Source organism: Impatiens glandulifera, chromosome 1 (assembly GCF_907164915.1).
Source record: "Impatiens glandulifera chromosome 1, dImpGla2.1, whole genome shotgun sequence".
Lineage (NCBI taxonomy): Eukaryota > Viridiplantae > Streptophyta > Magnoliopsida > Ericales > Balsaminaceae > Impatiens > Impatiens glandulifera.
This window is the reverse complement of record NC_061862.1, coordinates 161,703,610-161,722,973: the sequence shown is the minus strand read 5'-3', so window position 1 is coordinate 161,722,973 and position 19,364 is coordinate 161,703,610. Positions and strand designations below refer to the sequence as shown.

The following is a 19,364-nucleotide window of genomic DNA, read 5'->3' as shown; positions in this document are numbered from 1 at the left end:
TGAATATTACATAATGTATTGATTTGGGTAGACGCATGTCCATTCAACTCAAATACAATAATGTCATTATTATATTTTCACAACTCATTATCTTACAAAATAATTAAACACAAAATTTTTTGATAATTTTTTAAAACTTATCTTACATTCTTTTGAATCATTTAATATTTACATACCTTACAAAGATAATGTGAATTATTATTTACATAATAAAATATTTTTAATTTTATAAAGTTAATTTAATATATATATATATATATATATTAAATTGTCTTCTCTAACCCAAAATTGTATTGTTCTTAACATATACCTTATTATAAAGTGAAATTAAGTATTTGTATAAAAGTGATATAATTTTATAAATGTTTTACATAATAAGAGTTAAGATTTTATGTCAATTTTAATTTTAAATTAATGATGTTGATTGTTTGTAAAACACAAGTGAGGAAAAGGACACAATAGTCACTCAAAGGGTGTGATAGAATTTAAATATTTTCATCAAATAAATAGGTGTCTCTATCTATATATATTTCTTACTATCAAAATATATATTGTACAACTCATTCCCATCCAATTTTCTTATCTGCAAATTAATATACTATAGAATCATGCATTAAAAAAATAATAATTTTGAATGCGTTTTTTTTAAAATAAAAATAAAAGAGAATTAACATAAATCCATGACATTCCACCACCATAACTCCACTTTCATTCAAAGTGTTTCAAGATAAAATCGAGAATATATATTTTGAATCGAGAACTATTTTATACGATCTGTTATTGTTTAGTTTAACACTCAAACAATTTATCCTATATTTTTTAATTTCTTTGAAACAGATTATCATCTTATATTTTTTATTTTTCTTAAATTAAGACCACAAAAACAAATTATATAGATTATAGAAATATATAATACAGCACTTAGTACACAAGACCCATAAAGAGAACCATAATTAATACTATATTTTCTATAATCAAACTAGGCATAATTGATTAATTAACACAACAACCCTTCCATAAAATTCTTTTAAGTGATTGAGAATCATATTTATTTTATCCTAAAAGACAAAATGTTTAGATATTTAATTAACCTATTTGTAATTAAGCAATTAACGGTTGAGTTTGACTTTAAAGTTGCGTTTCTCATTATTTGTGTCTTATGTTGATTTATATATAAATATATGAATATGGTTTAAGACTAAATTAAAAACATTAAGATTAATGGAATCTAATTGAGATAAGTTGTGAGAAATTAACCTCATAATTTTTCACTCCAATTCAAGATTGTCAAAAAATTAATTATATAAATTCAAATTAAATTATTGCATGACAGACTGACATTTTAAAAAATAAAATAATTAAACTATATATATTCAAACCATGATGCAATCTTTTTGTTATCATGGACTAATTAAAAGGCTCTACCATATTTTTTTATAAAAAAAAAAATTAAAAATAAAACATATTCAAATTTTATTGTTTGTTATTAAGATCAAAGGGGATGTAATTACATAAATACCCACAACCACAAAATCTCAAATATTCTAGAGAAACTGTCTATCTATCAGAGTTAATGCTGAGTTTTAAGTAATTAATTATATCATTATATAAACATTGTGACGTATTCATCGAGAGAAATGATGATATCAAATTAAAATGATTTTTATAAGAATTAAAAAACATTTAATTTAATTTCTCTGCAACCTCTTCAATAAGAAATTAATATTTATACAGCCCAGTAGCTCACCATGACCAAAGTGACCGAAACCCTTATCTTTCTGCAAAAATCGATTATTATAATTATTTATTTGACAGAAATAAGAAAAACTATTATTTAATTTATCCGACCCCTCCTCTCCTTTTCACATTCCTCTGGTTTAAGCTAAAATAGCCAACATAATATATATATAAATGCACACGGGTTTTCGTGTTGTTCTTTGTTCCTTCCTTTCTTCATTCCTTCCCAATTAAGGTTTATATATATAATATATATTCAACAAACAAAATCAATCTTGCTTGATTGATTTGATTCATCTTTATTACATAACTTGTTGTTTGTGTGCTGAAAAATGGTTTAGTTTCTAAGATACCATGTTCAACTGAATGATCTTGATTCTTCAACATCTTCCATCTTTAGTTGGGGTTTCTCCAAATTAAGGGTAAGCTTAATCTTTTCCTTCAATCTATTTAAACTCATGGCATATGTAGTTAATGTTTTTGGTTTGGTTTTTCAGCAAAAATCAATGGATAACTTGGGATGGGATGTCTCTTCTTCGATAAACAGTTCATCTTACTTATGGAGCAATAATGAGCAGAACATGTTCAATTATGCTGTTTTTGATGATGTTCAAGAGCCATCATCAAATATTAATGGACCACAATTGTATGACAGCTTTCAAGGATCTTCACTCGATTCTCTTGATCATCACTGTACTAATAACTCTTCAGTAATTGAAGATGATTTCTCAAACCACTGCGATAATCTTTGGAACTTTGGTTCAATCAAAAGGAAAAGCTTAAATTATAATCATCCCCTGCTAATAACATCTCATTCAGACATTTCATCGAACAGGGAAGGTGCGTCATTTTTGAAGATCAAAACAGAAGATAACCCAACAAACCCAAACTCCAAAAAGGTCAGGAAATTATTACCCAGATCAGAAAATCTCCCAATTTCATCAAACATTAGTTTCCAACAACCAAACAAGAACTCACCGGAGGCAGTGGCGCAGATGAAGGAGATGATATACAGAGAGGCGGCGTTGAGGCCAGTGGTTATGGGTTCAGAAGTAGTAGAGAAGCCGAAAAGGAAAAACGTGAGAATTTCAAAGGACCCACAAACGGTGGCGGCGAGACAGAGAAGAGAAAGGATAGGTGAGAGAATTAGGGCATTGCAGAAGCTTGTGCCAGGAGGAAGCAAGATGGATACTGCTTCAATGCTTGATGAGGCTGCAAATTACCTTAAATTTTTAAGGTCCCAGGTTAAGTCACTAGAAAACCTAGACCACAAGTTTGATCCAAATCCAAATCTAAATCCCTTTTCTTTTTTTCCTACTCCAAATTACTTCGACCACTCGTTCCCGATTTCTCTTTCAAAACAACCCCAAGAAGAACTAAAGAATTGATTTTTAAAATACTCTGCTTGTGCCCAAGAACAGTATTACTGTAGTTTATGATTTACTAATTATGTTTATTTATCGAATTTTTTGATATAGTTTTTGTCTAATGATCTTTTTTTGATAATTAATTGTATTTTAATTATTTAGAAGATCTCGTTGATTGATTATGCATGGTCGGTCCATGTACGTGCCCCATGGAATTGGAATTTGTAAACCCATAAACAACTATTAATCTCAACTTTATATCCATAATCAATCATTATATTATATATTAATGCTAATCAAATATAATATTCCAATCATGATATCTTTATGCTGACTAGAATTGAAGCGGAGAAACATTATTTTAATAATTTTTTAAGTTAACGAGATATAAACAGAATTTTAGAATACAATTCAAAATAATGAAATTATAATTTTTTCAAATGTAATCTAAAAAATTGGTTGTTACAACTATAAAAATTGAAAATTTTATTTATACTACAATAATGTCTTTTGGTATAAAACCAAATATACTTTTCATTTGCACAGGAAACATAAAAATAAGATTCACAATTAAAAAACAAAAAGACAAGTTTGTTAAAAGTAATTGTAATAAAATAAAAAAAAATTCCTTATTTCACAATAATGATCAAAATTCAATTCAAATTAAAGGAGAATGTTCATATCATATTGATGCTGGTGGGAGGTCTACATGAGGGAGGTTGAGTTTCCCAATTCGTGAATATGAACTTTTCTCCTTTCATTCTTAATTTATTGATTTAAAAAAACTTATATTTTTCTGTTTAGAAAGCTGTTTTCATTTCTAATTTCAACGGGTCAGGACTACACCTAGCCCGTAAATCCACTTAATCATGTTTCATTTCAGATAAAGACGGTCAACTCGATTGTTTTTACCCTCTTATCTTCTGCGTATTATTTGACTTGCTTTATAATTTAGGTCTGTAAGCCAACCAATCAAACCGCCTGAAACCAGATCAAACCATTCAAAACCGAACCACTAACGAACCCAACCAAGAAACCGGCAATCTGAAAAAGCTTGAATCAGAACGTTCTGGTTCGGTGTGTTGGTTCATTGATTGATAAACCGGTCCACCAATTGGCATGTTATAATTTTGGGAGAAGCATTAATGTAGTATCAGTCTTCATTCATTTGAACAAATAAACTCCATTTTTCAAGGAACGAAAGAGAAACTCTTCATATATCGTGACATAAATTAACTTTTAACCTCATTCTTTTTCTACACTTTTATTAACCAATTGATCTTAGGTTGTGTTTATTTTAATTTTAATATTTTAATTTTTGAGTTTAATTATTGTTTGTTAATTAGATTTTTGATCAATTATTAAAAACTTCAATTGGTATAACTTTTTTTTTTATTCGTTAAAATGGGTAATGAATTTTTGTTCAATAGTGGGTGATTAATATAGTTTTTTTTATTCGTTGAAATTGATAATTGATACATATTTTAAAAAAGATTTTTAGTTATTTTATTAATTTTAAGTTTTAGTTATATTATTAAAAAACGACATAACCGAATAAACTGACCGAGTCAATCATCAAACCGAGCAAACTGAACCGATCGAACGATTTGGTTGTACATTTTAGTTTATTAACCAACCGACAGATATATTATAATCAGGCATCGAATTATAGGTCAAATTAAAAAGAAAATTGTTACCCACAAAAATAAAAAATGATACTAATTATAATTTTAACAAAATTAAAAAATATATTTAAATTATATATATAAAATAAATTTCATACTATATAAACAAATATTAATACACTAAAGAAAATATATAATATATAAATTAATTAAATAATTAACATTACTAAGCATATTGACAATTTAAAATTTTTTGGACCCTTGATCTTTATGTAATTGTATAAGTTTTATAGTATAACTGCCTAACATTTCTTAGACCATTCCAGGATAGTTATCTATAAATGCGTTTAATACATAGTTCTATTATAATAATTATAAAGTTTTTAATGGGTAAACCGGTTGAGGTTGTCATAACTTATGTACTCGTTAATATTTTTTTTTTCTTTCATTATGAACATTTTTGTGTTGGGTGTTTATTATTAGTTTTTTTATCAATTTTTTTAAAGAACTCAAATAACTATTATTTATATTATTTTGCATTAATTATTTAAAAAAACTAACATCTTTAACTTTGACTTGTTTAATCGTGAGTTATTTGATTTTTTTTTTCCCAAAAAACTCTATCATCAATCTTAATAAAAATATCAAATTACCCTTAATTTTTTTTTAAAATATTAAATACATTTTTTAATAAGAAATAATTTAACCTAAATAATGTCCAAAATTATATTTATTTCATGTAAAAAAAATTTCTATGGAAAAATATAATTTCACATTTTTCAAAGACAGAAAAGTTAATTTCATAATCAGGATTCTTTTCAAATAGCCCTAGATCAAGTAAGTTCTCCAGTTTGGGATTGACATTCGAATTTGGAACGTTATTGTTTTTGAAATGGTAGAAACATTAATTTTTATACTTTTAGGAAGATATCCAGTATAATATAACTATATATAATTCATCAATTTATATAAATAAATAAGAAATATAAATGGGAGAATTGTGTCAAAATTTGTTTGAAATCATCAGAATCAATAAACTGCAAAGAGCAATCTGATATGATGTATTTTGCTGACAATTCAACTTTGACCTTAATTTTGGGCAATATTTATACGATGAATAAATCAAATTATATAAATAATATAAATTAAATATGCATGTTATGACAGGACAGACAATATCGTAACTGTTGGTATTCATCATTGTCAATGTAATGCGAAAATTGCGGATTTCTTGTAAGAGAAATGTTACAAAAATAAATAGTGACAGCATGTTTAAACGGCCAAATATTTTATTATTAAAATTGTAATTTAGCTAACATTGAAATGAGCATATCCAGCTTTTGGATGACGATTTCATAGATAGAAAGATGCTTGACATTTTAAAATATGAAAGACATTAATTATTGTTAATTAGTTATCCAAGATAGAAATATAAACAGAGAAACTGCCATTATAAGTGATTTTTTAATAAGACATTGGTTTTCTATTTGTATTTCTAAGCATGTAAATGTTTTAAAATGAAAAAAGAGAAATGAATGTATTGCGATTTGCATGTCATGCAAAATATGAACAATGGGAAAGAAATGAATCAAGGTTACCACTTGATCATTCATATGTTACAAGTATCTTTCGATTAATAATTTTATTCATTTAAATATAGAATAGAAACATAGAAAATAAAGTCAATAACCTCCTCATACTTTTGATTACCTTGCAAGAGGACCTGTTAGATGGCCATCACTCATGAGTCCAACTGACATAAAACGAGGATCACCACTACCACCACCCATACAATCTTTAGATCGAGTTATCCCACTCGCCAAACACTCCTTTAGCTCAGTCACAACTTGACTCATGTTTGGCCTCTTCGCAGATTCTATCGAAACACAAGCCATTGCCAATTCCACAACTTTCCATAAGCAATTTGTGTCGAAATCTCCCCTCCTTAACCTATGATCCTTAATCTGATCAGCATCCCCTGTTGGTATTATGATGCGGTGCGAGTCGAAGAGGCGTTTATGCGAAAGTTGCAGCATCCGAAAATATCTCGCAAGTGTCAGATTTCGACGATTGCCTAGTGTTTTTCGGGCGGAAACATTTAGGGGCTCAAAATCGCATTTTTTATTAGTTTCGGGTGTTTTTTTGCAATTTATTAAAAGTTGTTTATTTCTTTTGCAAGCTAGGGTTTGAGTATTTAAAGGATCTTAAAACACTTTGTTAGGGAGGATTATTAATCAGAAAACGAGGTTTCCTCAATATCTATCAATTTCGGTATTCGTAAGAATCAACGAATCTTGATAAAGGTTCATCCTAGCCACGCACGCTGCATCAGTTGGTATCAGTTTCCAGTCGACCCTGAGGTATGCCGCCCCGAAGACAGCCGCGCAACCCTACCCCTGGTGCTGATGATGGTGACCTTGCTGAGTTGCGACGTGAAAACGCTGAGTTTCGCCGTGATAACGACGATTTGAGGCGGCAGGTTGAATGGTTGACGCAACGGATGGATGCATCTATGCACATGCACCACCCTGAAGATGATGTTACGATGACAGATGAAAACCCTCTTGGTGGTCTTCGGAATCGATCCCCTGAACGCCCCAATCATCGCTGGGAGCAGGCTTTCAGGGTGGACATCCCTAAGTTCGATGGTAGTCTATCACCGGAAGAGTTTATTGATTGGCTTTCTCAGGTTGAAGAGATTCTGGATTTCAAGGAAGTTCCTGCAGATCGTCGTGTACCCCTTGTTACGATCCGCTTACATGGTCGTGCACAAGCATGGTGGCAGCAGTTGAAACAGACACGTGTTCGTCATGGTAAGACAAAGCTCACGAATTGGGACAAATTCAGGAAGCATATTAGGGCTGCGTTTCTATCATATAATTACGAACGTAACCTGTACCAGCGGTTCCAGAATCTTCGTCAGGGTTCTCGTTCCGTGGATGACTATTCCACTGAGTTTTACACCTTTGTGGCTCGTGTTGACCTGTCTGAGTCCCCTCTCCAGTTGGTTTCTCGCTATATTGGTGGCCTTCGCCTCCAGTTGCAGGATATTTTGAATATGTTTGATCCCTTGACTGTTTCTGAGGCACATCAGCGTGCTTCACAAGCTGAGAAACAGCTAGCCAGGCGCGGTTCGGGTAGCTTTGGAAAACAGGTTGTCCCCACTAGTGGCATTGGTTCTTCTTCTCAGCCGGCCCATCCCACCCCAGCCCCCCCTCGCAGCACTACAGCCCCCCCGCAGGGACGTCCCGGTGGCTTGCGTTGTTTCAATTGTGGTGAAGTTGGCCATCGCCAAGCAGAGTGTCGCAACCCAAAGTCCACCAATCGTGGTCTTTTTACTGAGGTGGAGGATCCTGACTCTGCTCTTCCTTCAGATTCAGCCCCAGTGTATGATGTTTATGATGATGAGGCAGCGGAGGAGTATGTTTCTGGTGATGTTGGCCCCCTTTTGGTGATTCGTCGATCATGTTTAACCCCTCGTGCTCCTGACAACGAGTGGTTACGTAATAATATGTTCCATTCCACTTGTACCATCGGTGGCAAAGTTTGCACCTTCATCATTGATGCTGGGAGTTGTGAGAATGTGATTTCTGAGGTTGCAGTTTCGAAGCTGGGTCTGTCCACTGAACCTCACCCCAAGCCTTATCGTCTGTCCTGGCTGAGTCAAGATTGTGTTGATGCCAAATCAGCCCAAGAAGGGTGCTGCCCCCACTCATCATGCGCCCCCCCTACCACCTTGTTGTCTCGGGGTCCTTTTCAGACCGCCATGGTTGAATTGGGCATGGTGTTTGCTCCATTTTGTTCGCTGATTACCTGTGGTGCTAGTTCTGAGGTGCCTATTCCAGTGCAGCCGCTGTTACAGGAGTTTGCAGATGTTTTTCCTGAGAATCTCCCTTGTGCCTTGCCTCTTTTGCGTGATATCCAGCATCACATTGACTTGGTTCCAGGTGCTGCCCTACCCAACCGTCCTCATTACCGCATGAGTCCCAAAGAACATGAAGAGTTGCGTAGACAGGTGGAGGACTTGCTGGCTAAGGGACACATTCGAGAAAGCCTTAGTCCCTGTGCTGTCCCGGCCCTTCTTACCCCAAAAAAGGATGGGTTCCTTTTCCGTGGTGTGCAGCTGTGCATTCCAGATTGCAGCCTGCGTTTGAAGATGATTCAGGAACTCCACAAAGAAGGCCATGTTGGGCGTGATCGTACCTTCCAGCTTCTTGCAGCTTCTTATTTCTGGCCTTCGATGCGCAAAGAGGTGGGGCGTTTTGTTGCTCGTTGTCGTGTTTGTCAGTTGGCTAAGGGCGCTTCGACTAATGCCGGGTTATACTTGCCTCTGCCTATTCCCACTCAACCATGGTCTGATGTCAGTATGGATTTTGTCCTTGGGCTGCCACGTACCCAGCGTGGTTCTGATTCGATTTTTGTGGTGGTTGACCGATTCTCGAAGATGGTTCATTTCATTCCCTGCAAGAAAACCTCTGATGCTGTGGCTGTTGCACAGCTTTATTTCAGGGATGTGTATCGCCTTCATGGACTTCCTGCCTCCATAGTTTCTGATCGGGACACTCGCTTTGTGAGTCACTTTTGGAGGAGTCTTTGGCGTTTGGTTAATACTCAGCTGAATTTTAGCAGTGCCTATCACCCGCAAACTGATGGCCAAACTGAAGTTGTTAATAGGTCTTTGGGGAACCTTCTGCGCAGTTTAATTGGGGATCATCCTAAGGCTTGGGATCTGAAGCTGCCTCAGGCCGAGTTTGCTCACAATCATGCTGTTAATCGCTCCACTGGTTTCAGTCCTTTCCATGTGATTTACGGACTGTCTCCGCGTGCTCCTCTTGATTTGTTAGCGCTGCCCAGCAAGGTGCGTCCTCATTCCACTGCTGCGGATTTTGTTGGTCAGTTGGCTCAGGTTCATCAGACCACTCATGACCGCTTGGTTGCTGCTACTGCCAAGTACAAAGAGAAGGCTGATTCGAGAAGGCGTGCTGTTGATTTTGAAGTTGGTGACTTTGTGTGGGCTATTCTGACTAAGGATCGTTTTCCAGCTCATGAATATAGCAAGCTTGCTGCTAAGAAGATTGGTCCTGTTGAGATTGTGGAGAAGATCAACCCCAATGCTTATCGTTTACGCCTTCCCAGCCATGTGCGTACCTCTGATGTGTTCAATGTGAAGCATCTTGTTCCTTTTGTGGATGAGTCTTCTTCTGATGAGGATGATGCGGTTCCAGATTCGAGGACGAATCTTTTCTACCCTGGGGGGAATGATGCGGTGCGAGTCGAAGAGGCGTTTATGCGAAAGTTGCAGCATCCGAAAATATCTCGCAAGTGTCAGATTTCGACGATTGCCTAGTGTTTTTCGGGCGGAAACATTTAGGGGCTCAAAATCGCATTTTTTATTAGTTTCGGGTGTTTTTTTGCAATTTATTAAAAGTTGTTTATTTCTTTTGCAAGCTAGGGTTTGAGTATTTAAAGGATCTTAAAACACTTTGTTAGGGAGGATTATTAATCAGAAAACGAGGTTTCCTCAATATCTATCAATTTCGGTATTCGTAAGAATCAACGAATCTTGATAAAGGTTCATCCTAGCCACGCACGCTGCATCATATTATTGCACTCACCCATGGAATTATATGGGCGTCGCCTTGGCTCCTTGACACTGCCGGCTTCCCTGTTATTATCTCCAACAGGACGATTCCGAAACTGTATACATCGCTTTTTTCAGTCAGCCTGTTTGTGACCAAGTACCTAGAGTAGAGATCCATCCAGCGAAAGAAATCACATATAATAATATTAATAGTGCATGTGTGAATCAAATATAATACACTGCATATATATCAGCTAACTTACTCGGGATCAATGTAACCAAGAGTCCCAGCTACAACCGTCGAGATGTAATTCTTTCCTTCCAAAGGGATTGTCCTCGGTAACCCGAAATCAGCCAACTTTGCTTCAAATTTCTCGTTAAGTAGGATGTTTGAAGACTTAACATCTCTGTGGATTATCTTTGGCTTACAGCCGTTATGCAAATACTCCAATCCTATGTATATATATAGTGTCAGATTTGAATAAAATATATAAAACTAATTAGTAAGATTGAAATATTGGCAGACCTTGTGCTGAATCAACTGCTATTTGAAGTCTTTCCTCCCAAGTCAATATTTGTGAGTTTTTCTCTGTATCATTCATTGAATTATTATTAGTTGAAATACATGAATACATATACAAGATGGTCTCCATTTATTTACCCGATAAATGATTATCTAGATTTCCGTTTTCCATGAACTCGTAGACGAGTCCCATGTTATCATCTTCATAGCAATAACCGACTATGGATATCAAATTCTTATGCTTAACACTCACCAATAAGTTAGCCTGGATATTTATAAATCAATGAAAATAGGTCAAGAACTTAATTAATAATGAACCAAAGAAATCTCAAAACAAGATAATTATTAAAATAATTACCTCGGTTTGAAATTCCTTGTAGCCTTGTGCGGACGACTGAGAAAGCATCTTTACAGCAACTGCAGTGTTTCAGACATGGCCATGATAGACTGTTCCAAATCCTCCTTTGCCAAGAACCGTCTGGAAGTTGTTTGTGATTTTATAAATCTCAGAGTAACTAAATTGACAATTCTTGAGCTCAAAGTTAGAACTGCCTATGTTATGGCTCTGCAGGCTATTCGTCGAATTTTGCACTGTATACAACATATGAGTTGTGTATTAAAAATAATTCATGACCAAATCAAAGTTACAAAGCTCATTCATATAATATGTGTGTTCCTCCTACCTTTTGTTGGCTGCCCTTTGTCCATTTTGATGTAAATGCAATATACGAGAATTGAAGCAACTAAAAGAAGCAAGAAGAAGAAGCCACCAACAGAAGCAACTATTGCAATAACAGTATAATTATGACCAGGCTTGCTTTTTGTTGTTATTATTGTTGAATTTACATTGCAATAGTCAGTTATCTTTCCTTGGAGTGATTGTGGCATTGGACATGTAAAGTTGTTTCCACTCAAATTCCTACAAGAGGTGCACAACAAAGTATATACATAATACAATTTACTTTCAACAAAATATTTTTCCCATTAAAATTTAACCATGCAAACAATTGCAACACTTACAAGACCCGCAACGAGGCAAACTGAGATAGAAAATCTGGAACATTCCCAGATAGGTTATTATTCGATAAATCCCTCAAATTAAAGATCAAAGTAATACTTTACTTAAAAAAATCCATAATAATACCAAGTATTTGATAATATTTAAAACAATAATATTTAAACTAAATTCATATAAATATTTTTTTAAACAAAAGATAAATTTTATTTTATTACAAAGACTGAACAAAATATAGAATGAAAAAAAAGACCGAACAACAACTGGAATGTAAAGGAGCAAAGTTAATACATATAAATATCATAAAATGTATTTTCAAATTATTATAATCCAATTAATAAATAAATAAAATGCTCCACATTAAATAAAATTGAGTTGAACTGATTAACATCAATCAAACACCTATTTTAATTCCACTTAAAAGGAGGTGGCTTTTTAAAATTTATTATTGAATTATCTTACTTTAAAAAGAAAAATATATTATACATATTCACATTAAGTCATATATTAGTAATCATTTGATAATTCCCACATAAAGAACTTCAGTTTATAGTGGTGATATAGATTAAACTATAATTTAAGAAAATAAATAAATATTTAATAATAACTATTTCTATGATCCTCCACTTCATGTACTCCAAAAAAATGGATAATGAGGGGAAAGAAACGAATGAGAGGATTTCAAAACCTAGAAACCAGGCAGCTGGACATAGTAGTGCATGGAGTAATATTAGTGAAAAAATCTTTGTTCTGAGAGGGGGTATGGAATATGGATGGACAACTCCATGCATACATTTTTTGTTTTTGAAGTTTTTCCTTTGTTTGTTATATTCGTAGAAATTCATATAGTGCCTTTGTTTGGTTTTCTCATGATTAGTGCGAATTAAATTTCATGTTGATTTAAAAAAGACATTCTCCTAAAGTAAAATCTAGCTAGTTAGATACCAAGCAATTAACCTCAAGATTTATAGAAGGAGGAAACACATACAAAGTTTGTAATGACGTGAGATTCTTGATGAAAGGAGATATCTCCCCGGTCAAGCCACTTGAAGACAAGTTCCTGCATGCACAAATTAATCAAATATTATATATATATTTAATGTTATAGATACCATTAACAGTCAGGTCACATACAAGGAAATGATTTGGGGTGGATTGAAGCCCACGTAGCTGCAGATAATCCCATCCCAAGAAAATGGTTTAGGGCCACAAGGGTCTCCTTGCCAGTTCTTCATAACTTTGTAGGTTGACTTTATCCCCATAATACCACCAACTATACATATACAATTCAATGTTTATACCCCCAAGTTAAACAAGTCCATCAGTCTTTGTAAATGTAAATCTTCAATATCTGTTGTAACACATGAATTTGAATTGCTTATAAGGTAACTAACATACCGTCTTTATCATTAGTCTGAGAGTGGAGTACTTGCTTGATTGTGTAGAGCTCGAACGCATTCAAGAGAGGAGGAAGCATAGAGTTTTTTGTCCGATTTAGAGATAACATATAAGTTGACTTAACATCTATTTGTTCAACATAAGTTTCTGACTGAAGATACAATGGAGAATAAGGCCCGTCCAATAACTTGCCGTTGGCATAAATGTTAAATTCTCGTGTTGCATTGGGAGTAAGCTCCGCAAAATGTAAGAAAATATAGAATTGATCGGTAATGTTCACAGGATCCCATGATATAACTAAGGAGTCATTTGGGTTTCTGGGAACATTGGCTGTACTCATGACCATGTTAGGGAGCTGGTATTTACTAGGCATGATCAGCGATGTGGTGCTGAGACTAGTGCTGTTCTCAATGTTCCCCGGCAGCCATATGCGGTCATAGATGTCATCTTTATACCTTTTAAGAAAGAAAAACAACAGTTAGATCAGTTCCATGAGAGAATCAATTAACTAAAGATGATATTGATGGTAATGAATGATCACCTACCTACCTATACAAGTTATTTACAGATGAAGCCAAGTTCCATCTTTCATAAAAGTTCAAAGAATACGCTGTCCTGTATATGGTATCATTCATAGGCCTTATCTCTAGAGCCGATATGACAGGGATTCCAGAGTTGGTATTGATAAGACAAATTTGAATAAAATCTGACTTTGGTGTGTGTATGATCTCCTTTCTTATTGGAATAGACTCGTTGTAAATATCAACAGTGTCCCACGCGTCAACCCCAATTTGAAGATCAAATCTAGGGAGGGAACGACTGTTATCGTAGTTTCCATACAGAAATCTCCCCCTTATTAGGAATGGTTTGCCATTCGCCTGAGGTAGGTTTAAAGTGTAGCAGTTTCTAGTTCCGTTGGGAAAGCTTCTTAGATACAGGAACTGTCGATACGCCGTGTTTGATTGGTATTCTGTGGAAATCATACGACTTACTCCGGTGTCTATGAAGTCATTGTCTGAATTATATCTCAATCCTGTATACGTGTCTGTGTAGTGTGTACCCATTAGAAGTCTGACCACAATCTAAGCTTATGAATCCTGCATGCAGTGTAAAACAGAGAATTAAAAGGATCACACAAAAATAGGTTGAGTAGTAGGTCAGTCTGATTCAATGAGTTTTTCTATATATAAATTAATGCGATCCATATATAGTTATAACTAAGTAGTCAAACTAATTAACCTGCTTGATCATCCTGAGCATGTAAATTAGGAAGTGCAATGATCAGCTGCAACAAGATTACAATAACAAATTGGAATATTATCATGCAATTAATTGCCATTGATCTTCGTGATCAAATTGAAATCATAAACTTTTTCTTGCTCAAATGGTAAGTCTGTAAGACATAATAGTAAGGATGGTAAACGTTTGTTTGTGTACACATGATGCATATCCATATATATATAGTAAGAAATTTCCATGTTGTCTTAGGGGCAAATTGACAATTCGCCTGGAATGGACACCGGACATATATTGATGTACATATAATTGTAAGGCACCCTCAAATATGTCAACTTTATTGAGAAAAAGTCAGTTTTTAGCTTAAATAAAGATTAATCATCTGATCAAGTAGTGGGGTTAGTGGATAGTCGGCTAATAGCTGGGTTAGTGGGCATCTATAGCTTAAACAATATTTTAATTAGAAGACTAGTTACATAGTCAAATCAAATGCAACATTTTCCTTAACTAGCATATTCCTAGGAAGTTATTTCTTCCATGTATGACTTTGGGAAGTTAGCATTTGGTATCTATAAAAAAAACGTAAACCCTAAACCGAAAACTTTGATAACAACCAGACATTAACTGGGACAATCTATGGGGCCACTTCAGCAATATTGTCTTGCAATCTATTAATAAAAGTAAAATACTAGTACCTACCAAGATTATTTCAATGATGATAGAGCAGTCGTCGTTTATAAGTGATCAGTTGCAAACTAATTATATGCTAGTGATTTATCAGTGAGATGATACCTCCTCCATTGTAGGACAAAATGAACGAAGAACTAATCGTCTTCTTCCTCCACAATCATCCCGCCATCGATGGAGGTAGCGCCGCCGATTCAACGGCGTAATCGACTTCATTGATCTTCGGTCGACTCCGCCGGCTGGAGAGGAAGAGGCTTATGTTTTGTTTAAATATAAAATAAAAAATAGCATTTCTTATTGAGAAATTTGAATAAATCACCTACAAACCGTCTGGTGTATAAAATTAATTAGACGGTTACCACTTCAAAATATTTTGATGAAATTACTATGTCGTGTAACGTAAATGGAAGAATCGTCTCGCGATGAAAAAATTTATAAATAATGGAAGAAGACAAAGTAATAGGGAAAGAGACGCGAAGAGCAAGATCATAACGTGAATGGCAAGATCGTCTCGCGACGGCACCATTAAAGTAATGCAATTATAGACCGACCAGAATTTTTTCCATCGCGAGACGATCCTACCATTCCCGTTACACGACAATAATTTCTTCAAACTATTTTAAAGTGGTTATGAACTGGTCACCGACCCATCTAAATGCATTTTTAGGGTCATTCCGTCAAATTTCTCTTATTAATATTGTTTATGGGAATTTGAAAAAAAATAAACTATCATATTTTTATTTATATTATATATTTTAAAATATATATATATTTGTAAAAAAGGGAAGAAGACAAAAAAATAGGGAAAGAGACGCGAAGAGCAAGATCATAACGTGAATGGAAAGATCGTCTCGCGACGGCACCATTAAAGTAATGCAATTATAGACCAACCAGAATTTTTTCCATCGCGAGACGATACTGCCATTCCCGTTACGCGACAATAATTTCTTCAAACTATTTCAAACTATTTTAAAGTGGTTATGAACTGGTCACCGACCCATCTAAATGCATTTTTAGGGTCATTCCGTCAAATTTCCCGTATTAATATTGTTTATGGGAATTTGAAAAAAAAATAAACTATCATATTTTTATTTATATTATATATTTTAAAATATATATATATATATATTTTTTAATTATTATATATTAATATTTTAATAAACATTATAAAAATCTAGCATGTATCCCGTGCATTTGCACGAGTAATAATATAAAAAACCGTGAAAAAAAATATTTTGATAAATTTTTTATGGGCGGGTCAACCCACAATCCGACCCAAGTATCAATTTACTCTCACATATATCCAAATTAACCACAGTTCTCGACCCGGCAATTCGGACATTTTAAAAATTAAGCATCATTATATATATATAGATTAGTTAGTTAAAAAGCTGAACTTATATGGTTAAAATGTCACGTGTTTATCAAATTTTGGATTGAATTCAAAATATAAAGTGTTATTAGCCTAGTTGGTTAAAATGTAGTACTTGTTTTGTTAGGTTGCAAGTTCGAACCATACCTATAGCATTTTTAATTTTATTTTTAACCGTTTTAAGTTTATGTGCGGGTCAACCCACAATCCGACCCAAGTATCCATTTACTCTCACATATATCCAAATTAACCACAGTTCTCGACCCGGCAATCCGGACACTTTAAAAATTAAGTATCATTATATATATATATAAATTAATTAGTTAAAAAGTTGAACTTATATTGTTAAAATGTCACGGTGTTTATCAAAATTTGGGTTGAATTTTAAATATAAAGTGTTATTAGCTTAGTTGGTTAAAATGTTGTACTTATTTTATTAGGTTACAAGTTTGAACCATACTTATAGCATTTTTAATTTTATTTTTAACCGTTTTAAGTTTATGGGCGGGTCAACCCACAATCCGACCCAAGTATCCATTTACTCTCACATATATTTAAATTAATCACAGCTCTCGACCCGGCAATCCGGACACTGTAAAAAATAAGCATCATTATATATATATATATAGATTAGTTAGTTAAAAAGTTAAACTTATATTGTTAAAATGTCACGCGTTTATCAAAATTTGAGTTGAATTTAAAATATAAAGTGTTATTAGTCTAGTTGGTTAAAAAATTATACTTGTTTTGTTAGGTTGCAAGTTCGAACCATACCTATATCATTTTTAATTTTTTTTTAACCGTTTTAAGTTTATGGGCGGGTCAACCCACAATCCGACCCAAGTATCCATTTACTCTCACATATATCCAAATTAATCACAGCTCTCGACCTGACAATCCGGACACTTTAAAAATTAAGCATCATTTTATATATATATATAGATTTGTTTAAATAATTAAAAAACCTATATACTTACCAACCAACTAATTATACAAATCAAATTTAGGGATTTATAAAGTTAATAAATTCTTATTATCTAAACCATAAACTTTAACACTTAAAATAAATAGTTTTAGTTACCTGATTGAGTCAATTAATATTTTATTAACTAGATTTTGATTGCCTATGCATGCACTATTTTTTTATAATTCAAAATTAATAGTTTTAGTTATCAAATTAATTAATATTTTATTAACTTGACTTATTTGGGTGATTAAGAATATTTTATTTTTATATTTTTTATTTTACACGACATTCCACGTATTTCTCAATTAATTTTTTATATTCCACATAATCTTCAACAAACTTTTTTATAAAAATATTTATTCTGAGAGAATATACTGCACTATACTATATGGCCGTGTTTGTTATGCAGTAATAAACTGTATATATAGGATTATAATACTAATAGTAAATTTAGTTAGTTGTTTGGTTTATTATTTTGTATAAACAATATTTAAAAGTGATATAATTTATACTTTAAACTAGGTACTATCTTGTACCTAGTAAAACCAGTTATAAACATGTATAAAAAATATATTTACATATTTACCTTTAAATTTGATTATGTATTTTTTCTTTAAAAGTCATATTTTCATATTTATCTTTCTATTTTGATTATTTTTTTCCCTTAAACATATATGTTATTTTAATTATAATTTTGGTAATTATATTTGTCAGAATCTATATAATTATATTATTATCTTATTAATTAATTATGTGAGCAGTGTAAGTTGTTTGGTTTTGAATCATTTTCTTTAACAACTAGTATATTTTTAAATGAGGTAAAAAAATTACTTATTACTAAAGTCATAATTTAATACCATGATAAGAAACTTGTTTTTTAAATTCGATAAAAGAGTATAAAATTTCCCAATGAATATAGAAATACAAAAACTGGAAGTGAGAATCAAAGTCTTATTATTTAATATGAACAAAGATCTCCTTTTTTTTAACAACATTTTATAACATAACAAAAAAAAAAATTGTTTACAAATTACAAGTAATAATAAAAAATACATTAATGAAAAGAAATAATAAAAAAAATTAAGTAAATATTAATTTAACAATTAAATTAAATTTATATAAATATAAAGGGCAAAATTGTCTTTTACATTTTATACAACATTTTTATACTACCCACCAAACACAAAATCATTAAATCTATACAATTTATAACCCTCTTATACTTTCAACCAAATACAAATAACATATATAACTTATACCTCTTAATACCCTTTATAACTTATACCTCTTACAATTAATACCTATATAACTAATACAGTATAACAAACGCTACCTATATATATTATTTCAAGAATAAATTTATGCAAATCATTTTTTATATCTCATTATCTAATTACAATGTTAGCAAAAGCAAAATGAAACTATTAGAATCATATAGATAATTTAGAGACCACGGGTACTCCGTGGTACTGTACCCGTACCATACCTGTCAGGTAGTTAAGTACCCATCCCCGAACCCGATTATTTTACTATCCGATTAGACGAGTATCTCTTTTTATATCTCCATTTTCGATTTGCCAGATACCAATTTCCCAACGAGTATCCCATTACTCGATTAATTTTTTATAAGATTATATAAGTTGAAAAAACATAACTTTATTAAATAATAAATCATTTTAAAATTAGTAAATCAAAATGTTGGAAAGATAAACAAAAACATTACTTACTTTACTTACATATTTATGTTGTTGTAGATGTTGAAGAAAATAATAACTTCATTTTAGAGTTAAAAAAAAATGTTTGAATAAAGTTTGAAAAAAAAAATAAAGAATGAAGATGAAAAATATATAAAAAAG

General features: G+C 32.5%; 1 protein-coding gene and 1 pseudogene across 1 annotated transcript; one reads left to right on the top strand and one right to left on the bottom strand.

The window, feature by feature from the left end:
* The first annotated feature begins 1,750 nt into the window (after nucleotides 1–1,750).
* LOC124914038 (transcription factor bHLH87-like) lies at nucleotides 1,751–3,125 on the top strand. Its single transcript, XM_047454504.1, has 2 exons — nucleotides 1,751–2,159; nucleotides 2,235–3,125. The coding sequence occupies exon 2, from the start codon at nucleotides 2,244–2,246 to the stop codon at nucleotides 3,123–3,125; it is 882 nt and encodes a 293-aa protein (XP_047310460.1). The 5' UTR covers nucleotides 1,751–2,159; nucleotides 2,235–2,243.
* A 3,300-nt stretch (nucleotides 3,126–6,425) lies between these two features.
* On the bottom strand, nucleotides 6,426–14,585 carry LOC124914029 (annotated as a pseudogene).
* Between the last annotated feature and the right edge of the window lie 4,779 nt (nucleotides 14,586–19,364).